The sequence below is a fragment of the Phocoena sinus genome, chromosome 7 (assembly GCF_008692025.1).
Source record: "Phocoena sinus isolate mPhoSin1 chromosome 7, mPhoSin1.pri, whole genome shotgun sequence".
Classification (NCBI taxonomy): domain Eukaryota; kingdom Metazoa; phylum Chordata; class Mammalia; order Artiodactyla; family Phocoenidae; genus Phocoena; species Phocoena sinus.
In genome coordinates this window covers 103,229,040-103,241,553 of record NC_045769.1, presented here as the reverse complement: position 1 = coordinate 103,241,553, position 12,514 = coordinate 103,229,040, and the positions used below count along the sequence as shown (strand labels likewise).

General features: G+C 56.9%; 1 protein-coding gene across 1 annotated transcript; it reads left to right on the top strand.

Moving 5' to 3' along the window:
- The first annotated feature begins 5,030 nt into the window (after window positions 1-5,030).
- EN1 (engrailed homeobox 1) lies at window positions 5,031-9,990 on the top strand. The gene is made up of 2 exons (XM_032638143.1): window positions 5,031-5,937; window positions 9,021-9,990. Exons 1-2 carry the CDS (start codon window positions 5,031-5,033, stop codon window positions 9,335-9,337), a joined length of 1,224 nt encoding a protein of 407 aa, XP_032494034.1. The 3' UTR covers window positions 9,338-9,990.
- The last annotated feature ends 2,524 nt before the right edge of the window (window positions 9,991-12,514 follow it).

Here is a 12,514-nt window from a genome sequence, read left to right as displayed (position 1 = left end):
TCCCACGCACTGCCCCACCCACCTCAGCTTTATCCCTTCCCCTGCCTCCCCCAGTTCCACTCCAAGCTTCCGGCAGAACCAATACCCAAGGAATCCCCCTGCACCCACCCACCTCCACGTTATTATCGCCTCCAAATGAAGACCAAACCCCCAAGCGCTAATTGAATTAGTCTATTGAAAGGACTGTCAGGTACAATGACGTGGCTCGAGGCCCTACATTTCCCAAGGTCTATAGGCTTTGGGGACCTGCGATGTATAGTCTGACCTTCCGGCTCATAATAATACCGCGGCACTTGTAGCAGAAATCTCCTCGCATTCACTCCCAACAAAACCGCTGGTCACCCAGTCCCCGTAGGAAGGCTGCCCGCTATTGTGTTGCGACAACTCATTCATGTCCCGCGCCACGAGGCCCCACCGCCATCTGATCTACACTCGAAATGCGATTACCACCATGTGCATGCAACACGCTCGCACTCTCAGCCCAACGCACGCACGCCTGGCCAGGCTGCGAGGTTTTCTTTCACAATTCTCCTCACACCCATCCACAGAAGAGAGGTGGAAGCAGGCAGGACCGTGACATTTGTCTCTGCCTAAATGAAATCCAAAGTTCTGTGGAAACGTGAGATGGAGGGAGACTTCTCTTTCCTGAAGAGCATACACCAAAACCCTCAGGAAACACTTCTCCATGCCCAACTGGTGGCGCAGACTCGGGGGTACACACTGATGTGTACATACACGAGCCTCCAGCCATGCACACAAACACACAGACACACAAACAATGCTTTCATGGACTCATTTCTCTCTCTTTGGTTCTCACATATACAATCAAATAGACACGAATACAGGCTCCTACCCTTCACAGCCAAGGGCCACTCTCCATATCCATAAGTAGTTTTTGCAAGATTGGGAAACAAAGGAACAGTATCTCAGCCTTCACTGTTAGAAGCATTCATCACCACCCCCTCATCATTTTGACCCCCATACTTCTCTAGCATCCCGCAGACACACAAATACTGCCGCCTCGGTTTGGCCAGGTGCCTTTTGCTCAGTGGAAGGCCCTGGTTAGCTGCAATAGAGGAAGTCTGGGAGTGGGAGGGAGGCAGGAATTTTGGGGAGTCCCCCTGTCTTTCTTACCCCACCCTCCGCTATTGAAAGCCTCTTTGGGCTCCCTTCTTCCTTCATTGAAGTAGGGAAAGAAATCCCCCCTTTGGCATTTAAAGTTCTTTTATTTCTCGTCATTCTCCACTTTTATGTGGGCTGGGTATGGAAGTGGAACTTGGGGACAGTCAATTTATTGCAGAGGTATAACTAGGTCAGTGGCCTCCTGTGGGCCATCTTACCCCAGCAGAGCTGCACAGCTCAGAACTTCAGGTAATGGAAATGGGCACCGTGTGTCTCCAGACTTCCATATCTTTGGCCCAGGAGCAGAGGGCATTTGGAGAAAAGGGCTCCATTCCATTTGCGTAAATTTCCCCAACCTGCTTCCTGCCAGCCCACCTCCCTACCTGGACTCTATCAAGTTGGAAGACATTCCTTAATTCTCAAAGGCACAAACCAGTACCCCAAAAAGGACTGCCACAAAAGTGTACTCACATGCGCACACACATTGCTCCACACACACCTAACCCCTTTACCCACATGCTTGTACACACAACTCACCCTGCCCGTATTTCCTCACCCACAGGCACAGTCCTGGGCTCACTGTGAGTCCTCTGGACCCTCACACACCCACCTGGGTCAACATTTGCTCACTCTGACACCTTACTGTCAGGCTTGCCAGGACACCAAACCGCTAACACCGAGTTCCCAATAATATGTCCATTTTCAGGAGGTAGAGGAAGGCGTGGGCTCGGATAGGGGTCACGGAGAGCAGGCAGCTCTGGGTGCCGAGCATCCGGAGAAGGCCTGGCCTGGGGGAGGACTGGGGTGGGGGGCGAGCCAGCGCGCAGAGCGCCGCCTAATCCAGCCGGAGCTCGCGGGCTGCGGGTGCATTTATCATCCCATTACTGTAACAAATCCGGGCTCCACTACATGAAAGGTAAAATGAATTACCGACGTTAAGCCGTCAATAAAGTCATTTCTGTAAATGGTGTCTCCAAAGGGCCGCCGCATTATTCAGCTGGCTTTATCAGCTGGCTGGAAATTACGTGGAGGAGCCGGGCCGCGCGGCGCGCGGGGCCGCTCACTTTGATTAAGCGTCTTGCCAGCGCGATGTGACAGAGCTTTTGACCAGGGTTTTATTCACAGGCCTGTGATGAACGCCAAGCTGATCAGGCGGAATGAAGAGTAATTAAAACCTATAAATTATCTTCCGCAGCCCTTCTCGAGGCGTCTCCTGCAGGCGAGATAAGGCGTCGAGACCCTATTTACGGCGCTGAAAGGGACCGCAGCGCACAAAAGCTACGCGGCTAAATAGGATATTGATAGTGTCCTAATTAGAATTTAATTAAGTACCCACGCTCGCTTGCGGGATAAAGATTTCAATTTTGCGAACTTAAATATAAATAAAATCCCACCTCCATTTCGGGGAGAAAGGGTGGAGGCACCGGGAGATTTCGGGGCGCCCTTGGGTGTAGAACTGAGGAGGACCCGGGAGGTGCAGTTGGGGGCCGACTTGGGAGGTTTGTGTAGATCACGTCGGGCCTGCTTTAGCGCAGCGTTTCGGAAAGTGGTTCTCGCTGCCCCCGAGCCGCCGAGAAGGTCCAACTGGGAACTCTGAGAGCCCGAGTTTCGGAAGACCCTCGGCTGACCCGAAGATGCAGCCTGCTATACGAACTCCCGCTCTCCACCAGCCCCTTTGAGAAACTTCGGCTAGGGCGGTGGTTCGGCTGATTGTGATTTTTCGTTTTATTTTCTTCCTAACCCTCTGTGACTTTTCTGGGTACAGGGGATTATTTTGCATGTTTCCGCTAGACAACATCCCCAAAGAGATCCTTACTCCGCTGTCCCAGTTAAGGATGGTGGTCAGAGCGAGAGGCTCGCTGGAGCTCCGAGACAACATACCCGCGGAGGCCTCAGTTGCTGGAGTTTTTCCAGCTACTCTCGAACCGAAGGCTTCAGCACACGGTCGGATCCTGGCCCTCCAAAAAGGCTCGTCAGACAAACCCCGCAGATGTCCAATGCCTCACTTTCCCCTACCCTGTCCCTCGCAGTGGGAAAACTTTTGGGGTGCCTCGACCAGGAAACAGCGAAAAAGAGCCCAGCGACTGGAGATGAATAGCTGTGAGCGTGGGAGCGGCGGGAGCCCCTGCAGTTCCCCCCAAAGCCTGGGAAGGATATTCTGGGCTAGAACGAGAGGCCTCCACGGAGTCGGGAGCAATCCTAGGAAAATCTGGGCCACCGGGGGAAACTCGCTGTCCAGCAGGCTAGGGCAAATACCTGGGGTGCAGTACTTTTACTTGCTTGATTTCACTTTGCAGGGAAATCTAACACGGAGGTTGCCCTGAGCCAAAAGCCGGGGCCTCGCGGGTATCCGCACCCTGACTTGCTTGGCCTAGGGGCCGATGGGACAGCTTCGACTCCAGCGGCCAGGGAAGGACTGGCGCTCGGGCTCTCTCGCGCCCTCTGGGCCTGGCTTTACGGCGGCAGGACAGCTCTTGGGGGTTGTCGAAGGTCCCGCCAGGGAAAGGCATGGGTACGGATATCCCGGGAAGGACACGCAGTGCAGCCGGCCAGCATACACTACAGACCTTCAAACAGACGGTGCTAGCTAGGCGCAGCTGGCCTCGGGGTTTGCTATTTGTTAAAAATAAACTGCTCCTCTGAAAGTAACCAAATCTAGGTCTGTTTCACATCTCCGACCCTCCTCGTCTCACCCCTCCCCCTCCACTACACACACACACACACACACACACACACACACACACACACACATACACCATACAGGCACACCCCGACAGAGACAGCAACCTTTCACCCTTAATAACAGCAAGAAAAAGCCAGAGCAATAAAATAAAAGTCTGCTTCTTAGGCAGGGGGGTTGCCAAAAGAGCCGATTCCCCTGTCTCCTGACCCTGCGCCCGGCGCGCACGCACCCGTAATCCTGCATTTCTCCAACAAGTTGTTTATGGAGTTGCTTCCCTATTTGCCTACACCCCGAAATCCAACACTCCTTGGTCTATTTTGCCCGTTCCTCGGTCCTGGCCTGAAAGAGGGGGAGGGGCTCGGGTGCGGGTTGGGGAGGGCGGGCCGGACACGCGGGGCCAGCGCCGCGGCGCCCCCTGTCCACCAGCGGCCGCCGCCCCCGGATTATTTATCCGCAAAGTCCCGCGCGCGCCTATTGGGCCGAGGCCCGGGTGTCAGCGCGAGTCCTGGCTCGCCATTGGCCCCGCACACGTGCGGCCCTGACTCACGTGCTTCCGGTTTGAAGGCAAAAAGTGTGCCTGGGTGATTTTTTTTTAAGCGAGAGAGTTTGAGCAAAGATCCGAGCTGTCAGAGATTTGAAAAAAAAAAAAAAAAAAAAAGAGGCAGCCCCGGCGCTGGCGGAGACGCGCTCTCCCTGCAAAAAAAGCAAAGGCGATTAAAGGCGCTGCCAGCCTCGCGCTCTGGGCACAGCTGAGCGTGACACTCGGGGAAGTCAAACCCCTCAGTACTGCCTAGGAAGATGGCTAGACTTTAAAGACTATTTTTTATCTTTAAGAAAAAAAAATCTTGGAGATTTTTTTCTTTTTTATTGCTTTCTTTTTCCTTTCCTTTAAAAATATTTTTTCGTCTCTTTTTGGCCGTAGCTTACTCCCCATTTAAAACAAATCATTGAATCTGGTTGCAGAAAGAAAAAAGAAATAGCCAAGTGTCTCCATATCTGGATGTCTACAAATTAGAGGGAGAGACAGCGAGATCTGCTCGATAAGAGCGAGCGATCCAGGCCAGGCGCCTGGGCTTTTCTTTCTGCACCCGCCCCGTGCCTTCGCTGGGGCTTCGCCGGCCTCCTTCCTCCGCGCACCCCCACGGGCCGCTGGCAAAGTGGGGTGGGGAGCGAGGCGGGGGGGGCGGGGGCCGGCGCGGCGGCCGAGGCGGCGGGGCGGCCGAGCATGGAAGAACAGCAGCCGGAACCTAAAAGTCAGCGCGACTCGGGCCTCGGCGCGGCGGCGGCAGTGGCGGCGGCGGCGGCCCCCGGCAGCCTCAGCCTGAGCCTCAGCCCCGGCGCCAGCGGCAGCAGCGGCAGCGATGGAGACAGCGTGCCGGTGTCTCCGCAGCCCGCGCCCCCCTCGCCGCCCGCGGCGCCCTGCCTGCCGCCCCTGGCCCACCACCCGCATCTCCCCCCGCACCCCCCGCCCCCGCCGCCGCCGCCGCCGCCGCCGCAGCAGCAGCAGCATCTCGCGGCGCCTGCTCACCAGCCGCAGCCCGCGGCCCAGCTGCACCGCACCACCAACTTTTTCATCGACAACATCCTGAGGCCGGACTTCGGCTGCAAAAAGGAGCAGCCGCCACCGCAGCTCCTGGTGGCGGCGGCGGCGGCGGCCGGAGGAGGCGCAGGAGGAGGTCGGGTCGAGCGTGACAGAGGCCAGACCGGCGCAGGTAGAGACCCTGTCCACCCGCTGGGCACGAGGGCGCCAGGCGCCGCCTCACTCCTGTGCGCCCCGGACGCGAACTGTGGCCCACCCGACGGTTCCCCGCCAGCCACCGCCGGCGGAGCGGGTGCGTCCAAAGCTGGGAACCCGGCGGCGGCGGCGGCGGCGGCGGCGGCGGCGGCGGCGGCGGCCGTGGCAGCGGCAGCAGCAGCAGCAGCGGCCAAACCTTCGGACAGCGGCGGTGGCAGTGGAGGCGGCGTGGGGAGCCCGGGAGCGCAGGGTGCTAAGTACCCGGAGCACAGCAACCCGGCCATCCTGCTAATGGGCTCAGCCAACGGCGGGCCCGTAGTCAAAACTGACTCGCAGCAGCCCCTCGTGTGGCCCGCCTGGGTCTACTGCACGCGCTACTCGGATCGTCCGTCCTCCGGTGAGTACCCAGTCCCAGGCTGCGCCGTGCCTTTCGGCTCCGCGGACGCCACCCCTAGAACTCTTAGCCTCCGGGTTGGGGAGAGCATGCCGGATCTCGGGCGTTCTCTTCTCTCACGCCTGCTTCCTCCTCCTTGACCTCGGTCCCAGTCACAGTCGAGCATTGCACCCAGTTTTGCGCTCCTGGATTCTGCGGCCACCTCCCGGGAGGCTACAGCTCAGGGCACGGGAAGCTCGATCCTTCGGTGTTGAACTCCGAGCCCTTCCGGCCTTATTTGTGTTTTACCTTTATTATTCTTAGGAAAGACACAAGCAATCATTGCTTTTCCGTCCAGGGAAAGGGGTTTTTAGAATCAGCGAGAAGGTGGGCCTAGAAATCTGGGTCTGAAATCCCGCCAGCCTCGTCCTGCGGAGGCCGAAATCTAACAAAGCTGTCATTAGAGTAATAATCTTCACTTCGTGTTCTTACAGACACAAACACCACATCGATATTTTCTGCGGAGAGCTCACTTGCATAGAGATAGATTTAAGGAGACACAGGAAGAGAGAGAAACGCGTCAGATCGCTGTCCCTCTTCCCCAGGCCGGGTAGCCAAGAGAGTCTGACCCGGGTGGGTGGAATTCAGGGAAGGGCAGTTGCTGAAACGGTGGGTGCCGAGAGCCCCTGGCCCCTGGTTTTCTAGAGCTGACAGACAGACAGTGGGAGAGAAGACAGGTCAGGCTCAGGTCAGAAAGCTGGGCCGAGGGCATGAGAGACCCCTCCGCCCCAGATTCTCCGAAGCACGCCTCGCACATCCTCCCGGCCCTGCCCCTTCCTTCTTTCACTCCTTCCTTTCGCACGTCTGCCAGATAGCAGATTTCTGTCAGCCATAGGCCCGTTTTTCTCGATTTTCCTTCGGCCCTTTACCCACATACTCCTTGCGCTTCGAGAACCCCAATCTGAGACCTACTGTGGGACAGCCGCTAGGCCCCGGGAGAGGAGGCTGCGGCCTGCCCGCCTCCCCGGACTGCAGCTCCCGGGAGACCGGTGGGAGCCACGAGGAGGGCGGCAGGGGTTCTTGGCCTCCGATTGGGGTTCCGGCCACCTGGGTCTGGCAGGAGGCAGGGTACGGCGTAGCGGTGCGCCGCTCTACTCTGGCTGGTCTCCGCCTCCGCACCGCTGCCGGCTGGGCGCGGATCGATGCGCGCTATCAGCCCCCGCCATCTCGAGCCCCGTTATTGACACGGGCTCCCTGAACCTCCGAAAAGCTGCTTTGATTGACTCGCCTGATGGATAGAGTGATTGAGCTGTCAGGCCGTGAGGCTCGGGCTGGCCAGGAGGCTACGATTTTATTACAAGTGTTCCTCCCTCTGCGCGCGCGCGCGCGCGCGCACACACACACACACACACACACACACACCCCAACAACAACAACACTCTAACCACGTCCGGGACGCACAACGCGTAAGCAGGGTCTTTCTGAGGATGTACACATTTCCTGGGCCATCTCTGCTCGCTAGGCTAATGACTACGCTAAACCAAGGCCTTCCTCCCGTCCCACCCCGCCTCCCAGTGCTTTCTGCACCGGGCTCAGGAGTGGGCCTTGTCTTTGTTCTTGGCTGCTTTCTTCTTACGAGCCTGGGGAGGCCGGGTGCTGGCTCCTTCTCCTGCATGAGCAGTTCAGGGAGACGAACCCCAGCCCGGACTTGCGGGGCGGCCAGGCCTGGACTCTTTAGTCACAGGACAGCTGGTGACCCCAGCGCTGGTCTGCCCCAGAAGCCAGCTGCCCAGTTTGCCCCTCTGTTGCTAGGTTTGGAGATGCCGGGGAAGATGCTTCTCCCAGACAGTTTTATAGGTTAACAGCCCTGACTCAGGAAGCTCCCATAACCATGACAGGGCCCGGCAAGGAAACTCCAGGAGACTTGGGTGTGCAGGCTGATGGGCAGAGGTGCAGGCTTTAGAGTCAGCCTCCTGTCTTTTCCCTTTTCTCTTCAGGGCTGGGCTCCATAGCAGCCCTCTTCGCAGACTAGGTTCTGAGGGACACTTCACTTTCCTAGGAAGGTTTCCTGTGGCCTCTTCCTATACCCATCTTAGAGGCAAAGCACCGATTTTTGTCGGGATTGCCCCACTCTCTGTGTCCCTCTGCCCCTGTTTTGCTCGTGGATAAATAACCTTGCAAATAGGTGGGCAGGGAAAGCAGCTCTGGCTTGCAATTGCAGCTTCTGTGTCCAAAAGAGAAGTGAGGGAGCCGTGCCTGTGCTGCTGGGTGCAGGAGTGGGGAGGGCCCTCTCTTTCTTACTGGCACCATCCAAGGGACAAAACAGAGAACTCAGGGGCCAGGGCACGTGGGTAAGGCATACAACCGGGTGAAGGCCTTTTCTCCCTTTTCAGGGAAACGGGTGGTCAGCGTCTTCCTGGGACCCTATAAAAGGGCTTCGTTTTTAGGCCACAGGGACAGAAGAACAGGTCGAGAGAGCAGATGCTGAATACTTAGGAGCTAGACAGGTCTCTCACAGCGCCCTCCTTATCCCCTTGTTTTCTGGAGTCAATAGCTACAAGCAGATGGGGTCTTGTTGTAGGTGTGTGGGTGTAGGTGCGCTTCTTGAGGAGGGGGAGACGATTGGCTTTCAGGTTGGCGATTTCCCCAGGGCAGTCCCGTCCTAGTGTCTTTACTACTACAGTGTTGAGCCTCTTTTTATTCCGGGACTGTGAAGACAGCAGGCCCCCGATCTCCAGCTCTGGGTTGAGCCGCATGGAGCTCCAAATATCTCTCCATCTTGGACTCTGTGATTTAAGCCTATCACACGGCTCTCCTGTGCTGAACTGGGGTGTGGGTGCACACACAACTTCGGCCAACTTGCCTCCGTGACCCTCGGGCATCCCAGCGGGGAACCCAGCGACCCCAGTAGCCAGCCGATTGATCTAGGGGCTAGCGGGCGAGGGTGATAGGTGGGGGGCGGCGGCAACGGGGCCTCGGCTAGCGCCCAGGAAGCGCGGGGCGCGATCCCCGCTGGGCTCCGCAATTCTCACGGCTTCCTCTGCCCTCTTCCCCCTCCCCTCTGCCCTCCGTCCCCACCTACCACCCGTCCCTCTCTGCCGCTGCAGGTCCGCGCACCAGAAAGCTAAAGAAGAAGAAGAACGAGAAGGAGGACAAGCGGCCGCGGACGGCGTTCACGGCCGAGCAGCTGCAGAGACTCAAGGCGGAGTTCCAGGCGAACCGCTACATCACCGAGCAGCGGCGGCAGACCCTGGCCCAGGAGCTCAGCCTCAACGAGTCCCAGATCAAGATCTGGTTCCAGAACAAGCGCGCCAAGATCAAGAAAGCCACGGGCATCAAGAACGGCCTGGCGCTGCACCTCATGGCGCAGGGACTATACAACCACTCAACCACTACGGTCCAGGACAAAGACGAGAGCGAGTAGCCGCCGCCGGCAGGGGCCGCGCGGTCCGGCCGCCGCGCCCGCGCCCCCTCCTGGTACCGCCACCGCCGCCTTGCCGACCCCACGCCCGGGGAGAAATAATCAGCGCAAAGGAGGAGGAAGGGAACAACAGAGAAAAGAGAGAGAAAGGAGTCCCCAGGACGGAGAGTCGCGTTGGAACGAGACATTTTTTCAAAGGGAGAAAGACTCGGACAGGTGCTATCGAAAAATCAGATCAGTTCTCTCTTCACAGTATAAGGGACGAAACTGCGAACTCCTTAAAGCTCTATCTAGCCAAACCGCTTACGACCTTGTATATATTTAATTTCAGGTAAGGAAAAGAATTATGTGTAGCGATCTCTATTTGCTGGACTTTTTATTAATCTCCTTTATTATTATTGTTATAATTATTATAATTATTATAATTATTTTATCCCCCGCCTCCGCCTCGCTGCCCCCGGCCCAGTTTCGTTTTCTTTTGAATGTTACTGCTTCTCCGGTGCCTCCCGCCCCGCATCGCTGGCCCTCGTTTCTTTGGGACTTTTCTTTGTGTGCGTGAGAGTGTGCTTCCTCGCGTGTCTGCCCTTCTCCCGGCCCCCTCTGTCGGTCTGTCTGTCCTGCCCCCCACCCCTTTCGTTTTCCGGAGACTTGTTGAGAAATACGACCCCACAGACTGCGAGACTGAACCGCCGCTACAAGCCAAAGATTTTATTATGTTCAGAAACCTGTAGTCTGAAATAAAGTGTACACTGTGCTCACGAGCGGCTGGCGGCCCTCCTCTTTGCGGGCTGGGGAAGGGCGAGGGCGCAGACACACGGCGGCCCGGCGCACAGCGCGCGCTCACCGGGCTGGGAGCCGCGGCGGCTCGGCTGAGCCTTAAGATCCATCACCACACAATGAATACGGGGTGCCAGGGGGGCGCGGTGATTGGGGCGACCCAGACCCGGGGATGGTCCGGGTTTGGAGGGTCTGGAGGGACACTCTTGGTCTCCGATTGCCTTGAAAGGAGCCCAAAGGCCGGAACCCCCCAGTCCTGACTTCGGACACACTGCCGGGCTCTTGGGGCTGCCTCCCGCGCAGAGCCAGGACCAGCCCGGCTGCAGCCTGCTCTGGTTCAACCTGCTCCTCGCTCCAGCTTACTTCTTTCCTTTCTCTGTCTCTTTTTTTCTGATGCGAGTTTTGCTGGAGGTTTTCTCCTCTAGAAGCAGAAGGCCTTCCCAGGGCGGGGCAGCGGTGAGGGGCTGCCTCCCCTCCTGAGCGAGGGGCGCCTCGGGGCTGCCTGGACTTCCCGCTCTTCGTTTGGAGAAGTGATTTCGTTGACGAAACGGCTGGTCGAGGGCGGCACATGAGCCTCGCGGGGTTCGGAGCTCCTGGCTCCGTAAAACCGGGAGAGGAGGCCCGGATGCTGGGAAGCTATGCAGAGCAGCAGCCCCTCGGTCAGCTGCCGGATCGCTCTGCGCCGCGACCTCCGACGTGGGCACAGGCCTGACTCGCCCCTAACCCAAAGCCTAAGCAGGGTCCCTTTCACAATCCCAACAAAGCCTGGCTTGCTTTCTGACCGAGAGGGGCGCAGACACACGCCCCCCGGACCCCCAGGACCCCCGGACTTCATAGAGGGAAATGTCTGGACACTTGCCCCAGACCCTGGTGCCTAGCCTTCTTGGGTAGCCACTGGACCCCGCCATTCAGGCACTAGGGGGAGGAAGAGGAGATCCCTTCTTATCTCCCTTTGCTCCAGGAATTTTTTTGAATGGTAAATTCTGTTCTCTCCGTTTTCCCCGTCTTCTGTAGTATGTATGTATGTACCTGTACTCGTGTGGCCAGATACGTAGGTGTCCTGAAAACCTCATGTGTATATGTGATCACGTGTAGATAGATATTGGTGCATCTGAGTACCCCACGGGGTTTTGTGTATTCCTGCATGTGTGAGCATTATGCAACTGGGTGTTCATGTCTGTAATTAGATGCACACTTGGCTGTTTGTGAGTCCACAGCGTGTGTGCATGTGCTTATTTGTGTTTGCAGGTGTGTTTGTGCACACATGGGAACTCTGCTTCTGTGCTCTTCCCTTGGGTTTCTTTCCTGTTTGTTGGATTGATTTTGTGAGAAGTGGGAATGACCAGTCAGTCTGCCGTTTTTCTTGAAAAATTCCCCCTGATTTGGGCCTATGTCTGGGGGAAGTGACAGTGCTAGGTACCAGATCTAGGAAGCCAAAGGACCATTGAAGTCCCTGGTCAAGGCCTTGGGGGGTTGGGGCTCAGGGACCTGGAGCTGGAGAGCATATTTGACATTGCCATGGGTTCCCAACTTTACTGCAGTAAATCTCTTTCTTCTATTCCTTTCGCACCTTTCTGGGGTGGATGGAGTAACCTCTGCACATAATAGGTGCTCACCCAATCCTTGAGTGAAGAGTTAGAAGCAGTAAGGCGGGCTCTTCCCTGGGGATGGCCCAGGTGAGTTGTTTTCTAGTGTCTGGAAGTACATCCTTTGCTTTTCTCGGGGAGGTGGATGCAGGGGAGGAGCCTGGAATCTCCAAGCTCTCCAGGGCTTTGGGTTAGGGGGTCTGAGACCTGAGGCCCAGGGTACCCCTTCCCGAATCCAGACAGCTCAGAATATCAAGACGTTTCCCGGCCACATCCAGATACGATGTTGGGGGTGCCCAGTTCTACAGAGAAGCTTACTGCTCTGAATGCCTGGAAACTGGGCTGCCCTTCCTTCTCCCTTCCTCAATGTGGCCCCTTAGGGTACCTACGCCCCTCAAGATCACTAGATCCAGAGCCTGGGGCAGGGGCCAACTTGAGCAGCAACTCCAAGAAGTGTCCTGTTCCTTGAGGCTCCACTTTATCTCTAGCAAGAGATCAAAGCCAAGAGTTCTCCCTCTTCACCCTGGGGAAGAGGGAGGAGGTGGTCACCTCTCCCCACAATTATATTAGTAAAGTGTATAGATGTGTCATTACTATGTAATTTGATTTCTGGCCCATTATCTCCTTTTATCTTCCAATCTCTATGGGTAAATAGAGTTTTCTTCATTTTTCAGAGGAGGAAACTGAAGCTCTGAGAACTTAAACATTTGGTCCATGCCTCCTCTGTGCCCCTGTGTCTCCCTCTTTGTCACATCTACTCATTACAACTGCCTTTTTTCAGGAATCTGACCAAGGCCCTGAGGTCATCGTCCAGAAT